Source organism: Diaporthe batatas (genome assembly GCF_019321695.1).
Source record: "Diaporthe batatas strain CRI 302-4 chromosome Unknown Contig00003, whole genome shotgun sequence".
NCBI classification, from domain to species: domain Eukaryota; kingdom Fungi; phylum Ascomycota; class Sordariomycetes; order Diaporthales; family Diaporthaceae; genus Diaporthe; species Diaporthe batatas.
In genome coordinates, this window is record NW_025408550.1 from 1,319,694 (window position 1) to 1,332,975 (window position 13,282).

The window sequence follows — 13,282 nt, forward strand, 5'->3', positions numbered from 1 at the left end:
CTGCCCAGTTTGGGGACTTGCATCCGCCCAGCCATTCCTTTATCGATGCGGCTCTTATTATTCCAGCGCCAGCACGCTCCTCAGCAGCCGTTTGCTCCGCACGCACGCACGCACGCAAGCACCCCAGTGGGCTCAGTGGGGACACGCGCTATGCATATGCACAGCAGCGAGCGAGAGAGGCAGTAGCCCGTCATGCGGCCGCAGCCTGTACCACCGTGAGACGGCCCTCTGGCGGTGTGTTTGATGATGGCTGCCGCGGGGGGAATCAGGCTGGCTGGCAGGCTGGACTGCAGAAGCCGCATTGCCGCGCCAGGAGCCCCAACGATTGACTTGGGACGGACGACCGACCGTTCTGAACGGACGGTGCCGAGCCATGGAGGGTCTCTCTGTTGGTTGTCTAGTCAGGGGTTGGCCCAAATGAACCCCGGAAGTCTCCCCCAAAAGTACCCCCCTCCAGCCCTGGGTCTCGGGAGTGTGATTAATGATTAATGATTCCTCACACACATGGTTCAGTCAGCGACTCTCGCCTCCTCTTCCACCCGATTCTCCCACCTGCTTCGCCTTATTAGCATCACCAGGCCCGCTGTATGGCTGTCTGTCTGGCTGGCTGGCTGGGGAACATGTCAAAGGCCTTTGAGCCGTTCTCATGGCGGCGGCGTGGGTGGCAGACGGCTAGGAAGAGGCGACTTGGGCCCCGGTTTGAGCAAAAGGTGACATTGGGGCCCGCCCGAAAGCCTAAAGTCTCAACGGGGATTTTATCTCATTGGACGTATGCAAGTCACGACCTGGATGCTGCATGAGAGTCGCAAAATTCTGTAGCCCGCATTCGAGCCACGACATACGGTTCTTAGACTAATGTGGGCGAGCCTGGACCTCCCGAGCCGAACCCCCCAGAGAGATCCAAGCCCAAACGTCTGTGTCTCTCCTCACGAGACCCAACCTGCTCGCCCGCCCCGGCCGATAACCCACCTCTGTCTTTACTGCTGCCCACCTTGCCTCACATCACCTCATGCCTTTTTCTACGGCCACTCATTTGGATTTCTGCTCCTGGTTGCTGTAGTTCGTCGCTTCTCATCTGCCACGGTTGCTTCCGGGAAAGCAGTCGGTTCTTCTCCTGTGCTGTTGGCGATCCGTCTCTGGCAATGCCCTCGGGCCTCACGCTCAGTCACCGCACTACGGCTGTTTGGATGAACCAAAGGGAGACTGCCCCGTCCTCCCCATAGTCTTCATCTCGACCACTCACCACCCATTGCACGTTACCACGGCACTCCAGTGGCCCTCCACCATCGTACCGGACGCGTCGTGCACGCATGCACCGACACTCTTCTCCACACAGCCGGCCCAACACACTGGTAGCTCCACGTTGTTGTCCTCCTGTGTCTCCAGTCTCTGTCATCTCCTGCCGCTGCACGACTTGCAGCCAGCCTGCATTGACTGCCAGTTGATTCGGCTGCTTCCTCTGCGTGCCCTACCTATCTCCGTAAGTGTGATCCCTCCTTGTGTAAGGACAGTGGTTTATTGTATCGCCCGATCCGCTGTATGTCGAGCAGGCTCGTCCCATCCCGGTCTCCTCCTCAACCCCCTTCCCCACACTCCCAAGCCTCTTCTATCCTACTATCATATCTTCCTGGTCCCTTCAGTCTTTCACCCTGCCGAGTTCTCCTGCTCATTCCTCTCGCTGGGGTATGATAATGAGAGGACATGTTTGTAGGATTTGGTTGTTACTTTAATCCCAAGCTTCACTCCACTTCCCTTGTATGATATGATAGCAGTCTGTCTCCATGCTCGATGAGAATCTTGTACAGTTACCGTCTTGCCTGGTGTTGTCGCCCTCCGCTGCCGCTTCCAGCGCCCTTGTCCGGCTTTGACCTCGGTTCCCCGTATGAGTGTCTCGACTAAATCATGTACCATGTCAGGGAATACTATCCGCCCCCTGGGCCACTGCAGGCGCCGTTGAAAATGGACCCTGACTGCGCAATATGCCATGCCCCAGCAACGGCTGCGTGTGACTGCGAGGCAAAGGGCCTCGAGACGGCCATCCGGCAGGCTGAGGCCCGTATGATGCAGTCCATTTACAATGACATCCGGTAAGAGGGCTCTACGACACTTTCAAGGATGGAGTCCTGGGTGGGACGGACGGATCGGTGGAACTGGGTGGACTGACACAAATCCTCTCGGATAGCACATGGGTCAGATCACACGCACAAGATTATATCCTTGAGTACTTCCGCCTGCTCACCGATCGACGAAAACAAGCACATACGGCTCACCTGGACCGCATCACCAACCACGCCTACCACTTCTTCCACGCACCGCCACACCCCAACGAGATCGCCGCAGCGCAAGCAGCCCTGAAGCGAGGCATCGACGAGGACTGGCAGGCCTCAGTGCAGCGGTACCCCGAGGTCCTCGAATACTTTTACAGCCTTGGTATGTCTTCTCCCCTTGTCTGAGTCGGCGCCGAGTGGGGGCCAAGTAGTGGAGCTGACAACCAGGCACAGTCGAACTTACACTACCCCCGGACGACGACCAGGCAGTCCGGGACCCGCCGCTCTCGGCCCTCAGCGGGAGCCGAAAGGCCAGCCGAAGATCAGGAGGATTCGCACCCACCGTCGCGTCCGGTCCGAGCGTGGACTACGCCAGGAGGACACCGCCCCCGCTGGCGCCGCCCCCGCGCGGCGGCCGGGGTCCAACGCCCGGACCGCCAGGAAGAGAGCCGCGGTATTCGGCACCGTACGGGGGGCGACCTCCGTCGGGGTATTATCCAGGCCCGCACTACTGATGGGATGAGATGATTTCCGGGAGCCCTGGTCGCCTCGGGAATCCCATCCCACGGACTTGGACGGAAAGATGATCCTTACACAATGGGCTGACGACCCCTTTTCACGAGCGACGAAAACATGACCGAAGCCTGGCATCTTCAAAAGCGCACCTGCATGGCAATTAAATCATTCAAACAACACGCGATCCAGAGGTTTCTTTCTCCATTTAATCCGCCTGGATCCCATCTGACGACGTCTAGTCATTTTTTCTTTTCTTTTTTCTTTTCTGCATAGCGGGAGACCGTGTCCATTTAGATGGTGTTCAAGACATATGTTTCTACTTCAACTGGGACAGCATACGTCCCCCATCCCCTTTCCGGCCACAACAGGACGGGAGATAAGGAACAGCCCTACTTGCTTTCTACCTTTCTGGATTTCATGCTGGGGCGACGGGCGAAGGTGCTGTGATATTCATCGGCTGATTCACCAAGGCGTTGGGACCGGGATGAAGGAGGGACAATCCAGCGCGGGTTTTGTATTGGGGTAGTCCAAATGCAATCTTGTCTACTCCACGCGGATGCAAGTTTTCTCCTTGGTGGACGGCTCTCATCTCACCGTCATGGCGGCAATCCAATCCCAAGGGCAAGGAGTGGCGATGGACTCTGACCCATGCCCGCCAACGCTCTGATCCAGTCACGGCAACCGGGGTACTGGAGCGGGATGTACGAGCGGGAGACTGGAAATTGGTTCTCGATGGTTTCCTGGGGAATTATTGATGATACCGTCTTTTCTCGGTGGAGGAAGGCTCCGATGGCCAGGACAGCGGGGCGCTGCAGCTGGCTAGCTACCTCGTCGAGCTGCAGATCAAACTTGCTTGCTACCAGGAGAGGTATCTAGACAATTGAGAAGGTTTACTCATTCCTGTCCTGGGCGCGGTTTCGAGTGGTTTTGTGTCAGATTTTCGTCCTTGATGACAACCTGACTGCGGCAGGAGTCTGAATTGAAGACTGCCGTCCTGAGATGACTACGATTCGTCCATTCTCACCGCAGCGCTAAGCCTCTTGGATGCTCCCGCGTTTACCTCCTAGTCTGTCACCAGGTACGCGGTATAGGCAAGTAGCTGGTTGCGAGTGTGGGGAAGGGCGGAACTGTTGTCTGTGGCCGCAGGACGCAAGGTCTAACTCGAATCTCCTCGCTACAGCTATGCTCTCCGGCCTGATTGCGAATGGAAAGGGCCTATGCGGAACGTGTGGTCATTCTTGAAGCTTCCGAAAGCGACGGGAAGGCCCACAAATGCACATGGCACATGAAAAGAGACACGCATACATGCTAGAAGGAATATGCTCCTAGTGTATATTAATAACGAGCTACACCCTACATACCCGTTATGCAAATCGTTTGCTACTCCCCGGTACCTAGCAAAGCTTTTTTTCCCCTTCGACATTTGGATAACCAGCAGGAGAGTGACTGTTTCTACTTCAAGAATCGTCCAGCTGAGCTGTCTCTCGTGTAAGACTTCATGGATACGGTCGCGTCATCCGTACCTTGTGTTCGCAGAGGGGAAGGGGTGCTCATTCAGCATCCTCCTTCTTGTCCTCGATGGAGGCGTCCTCGACCTCCTTGGTGACCTCCTCGACCTTATCGTCGGACTTGTCCTCGTCGGAGGCGGCGCCGTTTCCGTTGGGCGTGGCGTCGCCGGAGGAGGACTTCTTACCGCCCTTCTCCTGGGCTTCCTCGGCCTCGATCTTCTCGATCTCCTTCTTGGCCTTCTCGATGTTCTAGAAAAAACGTGTCAGCAAATATACCACACTCAACTGCTATGTGGTGAATCAACTGGGGGTCTTACCTTCTGGGTCTGAGCAGCCTGGTCGGCCTTCCAGTGGTCGAGCTTGGCCCTGACCTTCTCGATGACGGCTGGGACCTCATCGGCACTCATGGGAGGGTCGATGCCCATGGAGGAGCAGTCCTCGACGACGGAGGGTGGGCACTGGAAGGTAGCGGCCTTGTTGGCGGCGTTGTTCTTCTTGCCCTTCTTGCCCTTCTTCTGGGCGGGGAAGAGGTCCTCGTCGCGGTCCTTCTTGCTCAGAACCTTGACACCCTTGATGTCAGAAGCATCGACCTTGCGCTCGGCCTGGGCCTGCAAGTTGGTGTTGACCTGGAGGGGGGCCTTCTCGGGAACAAAGGTGGGGTCGTAGTATTGGAGCAGGCTGTTGGCGCGGCGGATCTCGTCCAGGTAGGCCGGGTCGCTGGCCTCGGCCAACATCTTCTGGGCGCGCTCCAGCTTGCGCTCCTTGTCCCTGCGCTCCCTCTCGGCCTTGGACCGCTCCCAGGCCTTCTGCTTCTGCTCGCTCTCATACTTCTTGAAAGCGCGCAACTGGGAGTGGAACTCGTCCTTGATCTTCTTGATCGCGGCCCACGTCTCGTCCTGGCGAGCCTTCAGCTTGTCCTTCTCCTCAAACAAGGTCGAACGGCTCTTCCTCGCCTCGGCCTGCTCGGCATTGATGGCGTTCAACTCCTTCTGGACCTCGTCGTACTGCTCGCTGAGCGCCTTGGCTTCTGGGCTGTTCATGGTGTCCTTGATCTCCTTGACCTTCTCCTGTAGGTCATCGATCTTCTTCTGGTGCTCCACAGATGTCCTCTTCATCTTTTCGAGCGAGCCGGTCATGGCAACGTTCTCTTTCTCCTCCACGAGCCTAAGTCCACGGGCATATGCGTCTCGGAGATTCTTCAAGTGGTCTTCTATCTCCTTTTCGGTCACTGGCTTCTTGCTTTCACTGTCACCTCGCAATTTCTTGATAGTTGGTGTATCGGCCAGGTCCTTGCGCTCTTTCTCCACAGCTTTAATCTGCGCATCGAGACGCTTGATTTCATCCTGCTTCGAAGTGCGGGAGTTCTTGCCGTCGCCCTGTTTCGCAACGATCTCCTTCTTCAGGTCCAGGAGCTCGGCCTTGCGCTTGTTGGTTGGGTTCTCGGCGTTCTTCCCCGTAGCAAGGTCAATCTTCTGCTTGATGGCTTTCTGGAGGAGGTTAGTGGCATGACGAGTTAAAAAATCCGGTATGCTGAAGCTTGCTTATGCGCAGTCTGGATTCAAGGGATGGGAGGGAAGACAGGCCGGAGGATTGAAGGAGGCAAAAGGCGACATACGAATTGCGCCAGGACTTGGGCGTGTTCCTTTTCGGCCTTGGCAAGCATCTCTTGATAGACGGCCTCGTCCGGCTTGGTGGGCCGGGTGGCCACCGGGACAGCAACGTCAGCCATGGTGAGTCGACCGGGGGAGACAGAACCGAAGACAAGAAAAGCCGGAGGAGAGAGGCGCTGTACCGGGATGTGATACAGGCAATTGGTTGATGACGATCAGACCTGGGGAAGGGACAGGTGCTGAGGGGTGGTGTGGTGGTGAGTGGGTTTAAATGGACACAGTTTTGTGAGCTTCACCATTCCGCCCGATAATAAGTTGGAGACATTTTTTCCCACGCCAGGGTCTTCGCTAGCAGCAGCGATTGGCAAAGCTAGCCCATCCAGTGATCCAGTGGCATCCACAGGGTCGATTCTGTGGGGCTCTCCAGCCCGCACCCCTGCCTGCCGCAGTCGATATGGCCCGAGTGTCCGTGCATAGCGAGCACGTACCCGGCCGGCCTTGACACTAGCAGGAGCTCATTGAGCTGTGGTGGTGACTGGATTTTTTTTGTCTGGGTGCCAGGCCGTGAAACCTGAGGTCAGTGAGCCTGCATTGTATCCACGACACCCACTTCCATTGACTTCCATTCCTTCTTTCGACAATCCTGCTCCTCTCCTCTCCACGTCCAGCCTCTGACAGCCAGCCTTTGTGATTTTCACACATCTGGTCTCACCCGGGATACGCAACACAGCCGCCTGAAAATGGATGAGGACGGAAGCAGCAACCGGGAGGCCAACCTCAAGGAGGCAGTCCGTTTCTGGCGGGCGTGGAAGACGGTGCACCAGATGTGCAAGGACCGGGTATGCGACAGCACCAGTACCCTCCGATCAGACCTATTGCGCGCCTTCAACCGATCACATTCGACTTTGGATGCGCCCGCGACCAGGGATGGATCGTTGTTGCGACAATAGTAGAACCGGGATGGAGGCTAACGGGCGATGCGCGCATAGGGATACGAGCTCACCGACGAGGAAGTCAACCCCTCCCTCGAGAAGTTCAAGGACGAGTACACGAACCACGATGGCAGCGTTAAGTGAGCCCAGCCGCCCCTGCCCGTCGAGAGCAGCAGCGCCCCGAAAGAAGAGGCGACAACAGACACAAGAACAGAATGCTAACCAAAGGTCCCCCTTCGTTTGCAACCCTGCAGCCGCGCACGCCTCCAGTTCTCCGCCCGCCCGAGCGAGGAGATGATCAGGAAATGCACAGCGCCGGCGACGCCGTCGAACCCGAACCCCGAGGCCGAGTGCGGCGAGATCTACGTCGAGTTCATGGCCGAGAACAACATGGGCATCAAGGAGATCAAGAAGTTCGTGCAGACCGTGTCGGCGGGCAACTTCCGCGCCGGTATTATGGTCACCGTGGGCGCGCTGTCCCCCTCCGCGCGCAGGGCCGTCGGCGCCACCTCCGCCTACACCCAGGTCGAGTGCTTCCTGCTCGAGGACCTGCTCGTCAACATCACCCACCACGACCTCGTGCCCACCCACGTCGTCCTGAGCAAGGAGGAGAAGGCCGCGCTGCTTAAGAGGTACCGGCTGAAGGAGACCCAGCTGCCGCGTATCTTGCTTAAGGACCCCATCGCGCGCTACTATGGTCTGAGGAGGGGCCAGGTCGTCAAGATCATCCGGTCCAGTGAGACGGCCGGCCGGTATGCCAGTTACCGACTCTGCGTCTGAGCAGGCAGGGGATGGCGCTCAGGCGTCGTGGAAGGGCAGATTGGACACAACAGGTGCGTGGGAGAAGCAGGTAGCAGCGGTGTTCCCTTGTCGAGGGACGGGTGGGCCAGCACAGCACTGCGCGCATGGCCTTCGGAGGTCAAAGGGGCGTTTCTTCTCGACGCGGGTAGGAAAGGGCATCTCAAAAGGCGTTGAGGGAGTTCTCAGTCCTGTGATTTATTGCACGCGCCTTCCACCTCTGCTGTGGGCAGGTAGGCAGCGTCAAGACCGAGTGGGTCACACATAGACCATATTGATACAGCTTTTGATACCACCACGCATCGGCTGCCCTCTCGGTGAAGGTTTTGTTGGTCATGGCATTTGAACATCGAGGCATGCGCTTTCAGTGCCTGACCTCTGGGGAAGTGCTACAAACTCGATCAACATGGGAGGCGTCCGCGACGCTGGCTACTCCACGAGGAGGAGCCTTGGTATGTGATTTGAGCACCTGGTTGTGTTGCAAATGGGGAAATCCGCTACTAGTATGGTATACACAGTGTACAATGCTCTCACATGCATTTGCATGGCCATGTTGTATTATCAAACTTTGCTATTCCAAGCCTCAAACAGGGGTAGCTGTGGTCTCCCGCCCCTATCCAAACTGAGACGACACCCAAGCAGGGCTGGTGACGTATATGCAGCCACGAGTGAACGTGCCAGGGGTTGTTGGGCTTCATGATGAAGAAACCCTGGGAAGAAATGCCATTGTAGCCTCAGTGAACATATCAGACTCAGCGGTACATCCGTGCCCCCAAATACACACCAGATTTGCTCATAAGAGCATACATATACGTACCGCGTGATAAAACACCATGGCTCCTAAAGAAGACCAGATTCTGTCACGTCCTCAGCAACCATCTAGATCCCAACATCTGAACATCCATTCAATGTCTAAACCGCAGATCTAATAAGTGCAACATACCTAAAATAACATCATACAAGGTCTACACGGAGCAGGGATCTCACCACCAGTTACCACCAAAGATCATCACCCACCTCAAACACGTATGCTGGCCGTATACCCCAGTTGCCCAGGGCACATCCAACTGCACACTCCCAACCACCAAACCACCAACCGAAATCCCTCGGCCCGGACGCGGAACCCAAAGAGGTCGGGGGAAGAAAGAGGGGGGCCATTCCAGTCGCACCAATCATCAAACCCTCGGGGACCCTGCGGCCCAAGCTGATGCTGGGGTGACAGGATCATGCGGTGCGCGGTGCGCGGTATGCGGTGCGGGGGACGGGGAAGGGCAGGGGCCCAGGGAGGCAGGGAGGTTGGAGCAAACACACACACGCGCGCACACACACACCCAGAGTTTCAGTCTGTGCGGATGATCGACGTTCGGGATGTTTTGTTTGGTAAGGGCGGGCACGACGGCGATCATTGATCAGCTGGCGCGAACTGCGGTTACAAAAGACAGCCTCGCGTTCGGGGCGAAGCAGAGCATGGTTTACGCTGTGGCAGGCAGGCAGGCAGGCATAGGGTTGCCAGTTGAGGGTGATGGGTGGTCTTCTTCACATGTGTACACACAGCATAGAGGTCACATCTATTGTACACACACGGCCAGGCCAAGTCGCACGAATCTGTTCGGTATCTGTATTTTGCAATCCGCCATCTAAACAAATAGGTATCGTGTCGCGTTGTATCATCACCGGACAGGACAGGTAGATAAAACAAAAGCCAGCAAGAGAGAGAGAAGAGGACAAGAAACGCCCCAGCTCCAGGCCGAAAATCAGCGTACACACACCACCCATCCATCCTCCTGTTGTAATCCAAGCCGGGGTATCCAATCTTCCCAGTCATTTACCTAGCCAATGCATGGCGCACACGGGTCTGTGTGGCCTGGGTATAATAAAATCAAACAATGAACGGGGGCAAAAAAAAAGTTACAATATCTGATTGCTCTACTGCCTGCGTCCCGGAGGCCCTTTAGCGAAGACCGTGATCTGGCTCTGTGGTTCTCTCGTTTGCATCGAGTTCCTGTGCTGGATCGGTCTGCTTGGGATAATTCCCTGGTGCTGGCGGGAATACTGCGAAGCTGCGGTAGAGTGACATGCGGCGCGTGGATATATCGTCTAAAATTCCGGTGCTGTATATATGTGGCGCAATTCACACTGATGCAACAAGATTGGCATCGTATCGTATCGTGTCGTGTCTCTCGGTGTTAGTGGAGGGCTGAGGTCAATTTCAGATGTGCGTGTGGCGAGTGCGTAATCTGTTGGGGCTGGTCGGGAGGAATGGGCGCTTCCACCTCGTGATATTATTTCAGAAGCCCACCGACATCGTTCAGATGATTCGAATCACCGGGCTTGCTATCGTTTTCGTACGGCGGCGGGTCCACCGGGCGCATCGTCGTGCGGGGAGAGATTGCGGGCGACAGGTCTTGGAGCTCAGTGCCCGAGGATATGGACTCGTCCCTCTCTTTACCCCGGGTGTCCGCATCCTGTCCCTTGCCGGACTTGAAAGGCAAGAGCCCCCCGATATCCTGCAGCAGGGCCTGCGAGCCCCTGCGGAACCCACTCGCGCTCGCAGACAACGCGGTGGCCGGAGGAGACTGTGGCTTATACGGCGAGAGAGGATCTCGACTAGAGATTGTGCTCTGCCTCCGGGCCGTGCTAGGGCTGGACAGGTTGTCATCGTCTAGTAGTCCGCCGACGTCGAAGAACGAGACACGCCTCGGCCCGCTGCTGCTCGGCGCATCGGATAACTGGTCCGATGGCAGTAAGTGACTGCCCCGTCTCGCGTCCGACGACCTCTCGGGGAAATTCCAGTTCTGCAGGTTGAAGTCCTTGTGCGGGGCCACGGGTCCTGCGGGCGTCGGCTTTCCTGCCTCAGGATCGGCGTCCAGACCTCTCAGCTCGTTTCGCACACCAAATCCGATATCTCTGACAAGGTCGACATCACTGCCCCAGGCTTGACCCGCAATCGCCGGTCTCCTAGACCTGTTCGCGCTGTCCGTGCCGTGATAGGACTCACCACCTACGGAGTCGTATCTGAACTTGCGCTTCTTGACGCCCCTGTCCCTCACGAATGACCCCAGGACCAGAGCGTTGGCCACCCCAGTCGCGACGAGCAGCTCCACAGATGCCAAGAGCGAGCGCATCTGTTGACTGCCGTGCGCCCCGATGACATGCGTGACGCGAAAGAACGTTACCGCAACGACGATCAAACTAAGACTGAAGAGCAGAACAAGCTGGACCTTGCGCTTCACGCTCATGGAGCTGTTAATGATGATTGGCACCGGGAACAGCACCAGCAGCAGGTCAGTGAGGATGTTGCACACCCCGGTAGTAAGTAGATTTGCGTATCCCTGGCGGCAGCGTGGCCCCGGGTCGGGCAATACCTGCCAGTAGTGGTTGACAGGTCGGCATTCGGCCAAGTCGCTAATGACGATGGCGATAAAAGTGAGCCCGAGCATGCAACGAATGGCGCGGACACCATACGTGTAGGAGCGGGACCAAGTGAGACCGGTAAGGCGCTTAAAAAACTCCAAGATGGTATTTTTGAGAACCCAAAGCCTGCACGGACAAAGCACGTGTTAGCACTAGCACTCACCGCCGCGTGGCCGTCTGCTCAACGGCGTCTGTGGCTCTGTGGCACGGCCGGTGGGACTTACGTCGCGCTATAAAAGATGCGGCTCGCAAGGACCAGGCCGCTCCCGATGGTCCTGCGCCGGATGTCGTCGGGAGAGAGGGTGACGTTGGAAAAGTCGTTGTTGTTGGTTCCGTAGGCGAGTATGACGTGCACACATCCCATGCGCGCATACATGGGCAGCAGGGCGTAGAAGGCCATCTTGTCCTCGGCGAAGAGCATTTCGGAGCGGATGAAGCGGCCGGCGACGCGCAGCAGGATAATAATCGTGGCGAAGAGGGTGGCCCACCAACACACCAGCACTGTCGGCTTCACATCGTGCCAGGAGAGCAGCTCGGGAGGTTGCGAGTACAGCGACATCTTGCGATGGCACTCGTCTCGAGGGCGAGGCTGTCGAGGCTTGCCACGCCCGTCAACCTCCGCAGAGGGACGAGCGGGGGGGCGGTATGCGCTTCGGCTGTAGACCAATTCTTGGTATGATTCTGGCGAGAACGGGTGGTCCGAATATTGACATTAGATAGGAGAATGACGGGGTTTGTTGTTGAGTGCAGGTCTGCAACAAAGGCCTTGTCAGGATGGTCTTGACAAGGGCATTCACCAGGACTCGGGGTCGGGTGGTGTTGTTGTGGGAACGCTGATGCTATGACGTGGGACCTCCTGCTCTGGTCCGTGTATACCGGGATGACGGGCAGGACCCTTGGTGATTTTGGGTGTGACGACTGCAAGCAAGATGCTGCAGATTTGGTGTTCTTCTCCTCGGCCGGTTGCTTGCGAAATCTGGAAACATTGAGTGCGATCTACAAGAGTGACAGCATGCAGAAGCCGGTAGGTCAAATCGCATGCTGCGGTCGAGTCGAGGATGATGAGTAAGGCGGAGTCACGGAGCGAGTCGTCGACGAGTCCAGGCCCTTGGAAAACCCAAATTTGAGTTTCTGCGGATCAGTACGCAAAAATCCTCGGGCAGACGACAGAGGCTCGAGGGCCCCGCTGACAAGTCAGTTGTTGTGTTTCCAGAGAGGTCCTTTTCCAGAAATTGTGAGAGGTGAGAACGGAAGGTTGAGGAGTGCGGAAGATCGAGTAGATAGGAAGTAGAACCCGGATCGAGGGAAAGGAACGGGTGCAGCCCAGCCAGCCCAGCCTGCCTTGCCTGGTCAGGTCGAAAGGGGTCCAGGGCAGGGCAGGGCAGGAAGGGCAGGGAAGGGTCAGGGACTCAGGGCCAGGTCGACTTCCAGGCCTGGTCCTGGTCCGGGGCAATGGCGACATGGGGGCAGACTGATGTATCCCGGGACAGGCAGACTAATAATACCCACCAAGCTGCAAGTTCATCCAACGTTGGGACATGCAGGCTGCGGACGGCCTACTAACAAGGAGTCCCCAGGTGTGCAGGTGTGAGTGAGGGTGGGTGCCATTCTACTCTATCTCTGAGATACACTAGTGTGCATCCGTGGGTGGTGACTGAATGTGGATTGTGGATTTAAAATCTCGGTCTCTTCTTGTCTACTACTACACTACACAGGCACAGTACTCCGTACCAGGTACCTACCCACTTCCACTTCCACTGCCACTGCAACTCTCTCGATATTTTCGTGTTCTCCGTGCACGGGCGACGTACCACAGTACCGTGACGCGACCACATCATGGTGAGCCCTTCGAACTGGGCATAATCGGGACACACACACCACAGTAATCAATGCAGCAGGTGGTAAGGCTTATAGGTGGGGTGCCATCAGCCTGGGCTGCGTGGGGTTGCTTCTTTTGTCTCTGGTTTCTGACCCCCGAGTCTTTGTCTCTGATTACCCTGGGCGCATCTCACCTCAGGGTGGGTGGGATTGGACGGGCTACGCACTGCCAACGCCAATGCTGCCTATGGCCTGTGGTCACCCCAACACGGTGAGATCCGCCTGGATTTCTCGCCTATTGTGCATGCACCTGGCAAGCGTGCATGTATCCGTCGGGGGTTACTGGACTGTAGGTACAAACAGAGCCAGAGCCTCCTAGCAATAGCAAGTCTTCAGTCTGCAAGATTGCCGGCCGGGGT

The 13,282-nt window shown here is 57.0% G+C and overlaps 4 protein-coding genes across 4 annotated transcripts; 2 read left to right on the plus strand and 2 right to left on the minus strand.

The window, feature by feature from the left end:
* Nucleotides 1-841: 841 nt before the first annotated feature.
* Nucleotides 842-3,680, plus strand: KVR01_002878 (uncharacterized protein). Its single transcript, XM_044786192.1, has 4 exons — nucleotides 842-1,480; nucleotides 1,917-2,087; nucleotides 2,183-2,430; nucleotides 2,502-3,680. The coding sequence occupies exons 2-4, from the start codon at nucleotides 1,960-1,962 to the stop codon at nucleotides 2,780-2,782; spliced, it is 657 nt and encodes a 218-aa protein (XP_044647893.1). The 5' UTR covers nucleotides 842-1,480; nucleotides 1,917-1,959; the 3' UTR covers nucleotides 2,783-3,680.
* A 401-nt stretch (nucleotides 3,681-4,081) lies between these two features.
* Nucleotides 4,082-6,245, minus strand: KVR01_002441 (uncharacterized protein). Its single transcript, XM_044784110.1, has 3 exons — nucleotides 5,907-6,245; nucleotides 4,609-5,778; nucleotides 4,082-4,540 (listed from the first exon to the last, which is right to left on the minus strand). The coding sequence occupies exons 1-3, from the start codon at nucleotides 6,018-6,020 to the stop codon at nucleotides 4,334-4,336; spliced, it is 1,491 nt and encodes a 496-aa protein (XP_044647456.1). The 5' UTR covers nucleotides 6,021-6,245; the 3' UTR covers nucleotides 4,082-4,333.
* Nucleotides 6,246-6,465: 220 nt separating this feature from the next.
* Nucleotides 6,466-8,129, plus strand: KVR01_003992 (DNA-directed RNA polymerase core subunit RPB5). The gene is made up of 3 exons (XM_044782634.1): nucleotides 6,466-6,740; nucleotides 6,891-6,973; nucleotides 7,088-8,129. Exons 1-3 carry the CDS (start codon nucleotides 6,642-6,644, stop codon nucleotides 7,611-7,613), a joined length of 708 nt encoding a protein of 235 aa, XP_044649007.1. The 5' UTR covers nucleotides 6,466-6,641; the 3' UTR covers nucleotides 7,614-8,129.
* Nucleotides 8,130-9,238: 1,109 nt separating this feature from the next.
* KVR01_002078 (uncharacterized protein) lies at nucleotides 9,239-12,489 on the minus strand. Its single transcript, XM_044793584.1, has 2 exons — nucleotides 11,270-12,489; nucleotides 9,239-11,171 (listed from the first exon to the last, which is right to left on the minus strand). The coding sequence occupies exons 1-2, from the start codon at nucleotides 11,602-11,604 to the stop codon at nucleotides 9,914-9,916; spliced, it is 1,593 nt and encodes a 530-aa protein (XP_044647093.1). The 5' UTR covers nucleotides 11,605-12,489; the 3' UTR covers nucleotides 9,239-9,913.
* Nucleotides 12,490-13,282: the final 793 nt, after the last annotated feature.

What these genes read in the sequence shown, in the direction of transcription:
- KVR01_002878 (XM_044786192.1), top strand. Translation starts at nt 1,960, where the DNA reads ATGGACCCTGACTGCGCAATATGCCATGCCCCAGCAACGGCTGCGTGT. An exon ending in TCCATTTACAATGACATCCG is followed by an intron (nt 2,088 to 2,182) that starts GTAAGAGGGCTC and finishes CCTCTCGGATAG; the next exon opens with CACATGGGTCAGATCACACG. An exon ending in CGAATACTTTTACAGCCTTG is followed by an intron (nt 2,431 to 2,501) that starts GTATGTCTTCTC and finishes AACCAGGCACAG; the next exon opens with TCGAACTTACACTACCCCCG.
- KVR01_002441 (XM_044784110.1), bottom strand. Translation starts at nt 6,020, where the DNA reads ATGGCTGACGTTGCTGTCCCGGTGGCCACCCGGCCCACCAAGCCGGAC. An exon ending in CCCAAGTCCTGGCGCAATTC is followed by an intron (nt 5,779 to 5,906) that starts GTATGTCGCCTT and finishes AACCTCCTCCAG; the next exon opens with AAAGCCATCAAGCAGAAGAT. An exon ending in AGGCTGCTCAGACCCAGAAG is followed by an intron (nt 4,541 to 4,608) that starts GTAAGACCCCCA and finishes CGTTTTTTCTAG; the next exon opens with AACATCGAGAAGGCCAAGAA.
- KVR01_003992 (XM_044782634.1), top strand. Translation starts at nt 6,642, where the DNA reads ATGGATGAGGACGGAAGCAGCAACCGGGAGGCCAACCTCAAGGAGGCA. An exon ending in ACCAGATGTGCAAGGACCGG is followed by an intron (nt 6,741 to 6,890) that starts GTATGCGACAGC and finishes ATGCGCGCATAG; the next exon opens with GGATACGAGCTCACCGACGA. An exon ending in AACCACGATGGCAGCGTTAA is followed by an intron (nt 6,974 to 7,087) that starts GTGAGCCCAGCC and finishes GCAACCCTGCAG; the next exon opens with CCGCGCACGCCTCCAGTTCT.
- KVR01_002078 (XM_044793584.1), bottom strand. Translation starts at nt 11,604, where the DNA reads ATGTCGCTGTACTCGCAACCTCCCGAGCTGCTCTCCTGGCACGATGTG. An exon ending in CGCATCTTTTATAGCGCGAC is followed by an intron (nt 11,172 to 11,269) that starts GTAAGTCCCACC and finishes TTGTCCGTGCAG; the next exon opens with GCTTTGGGTTCTCAAAAATA.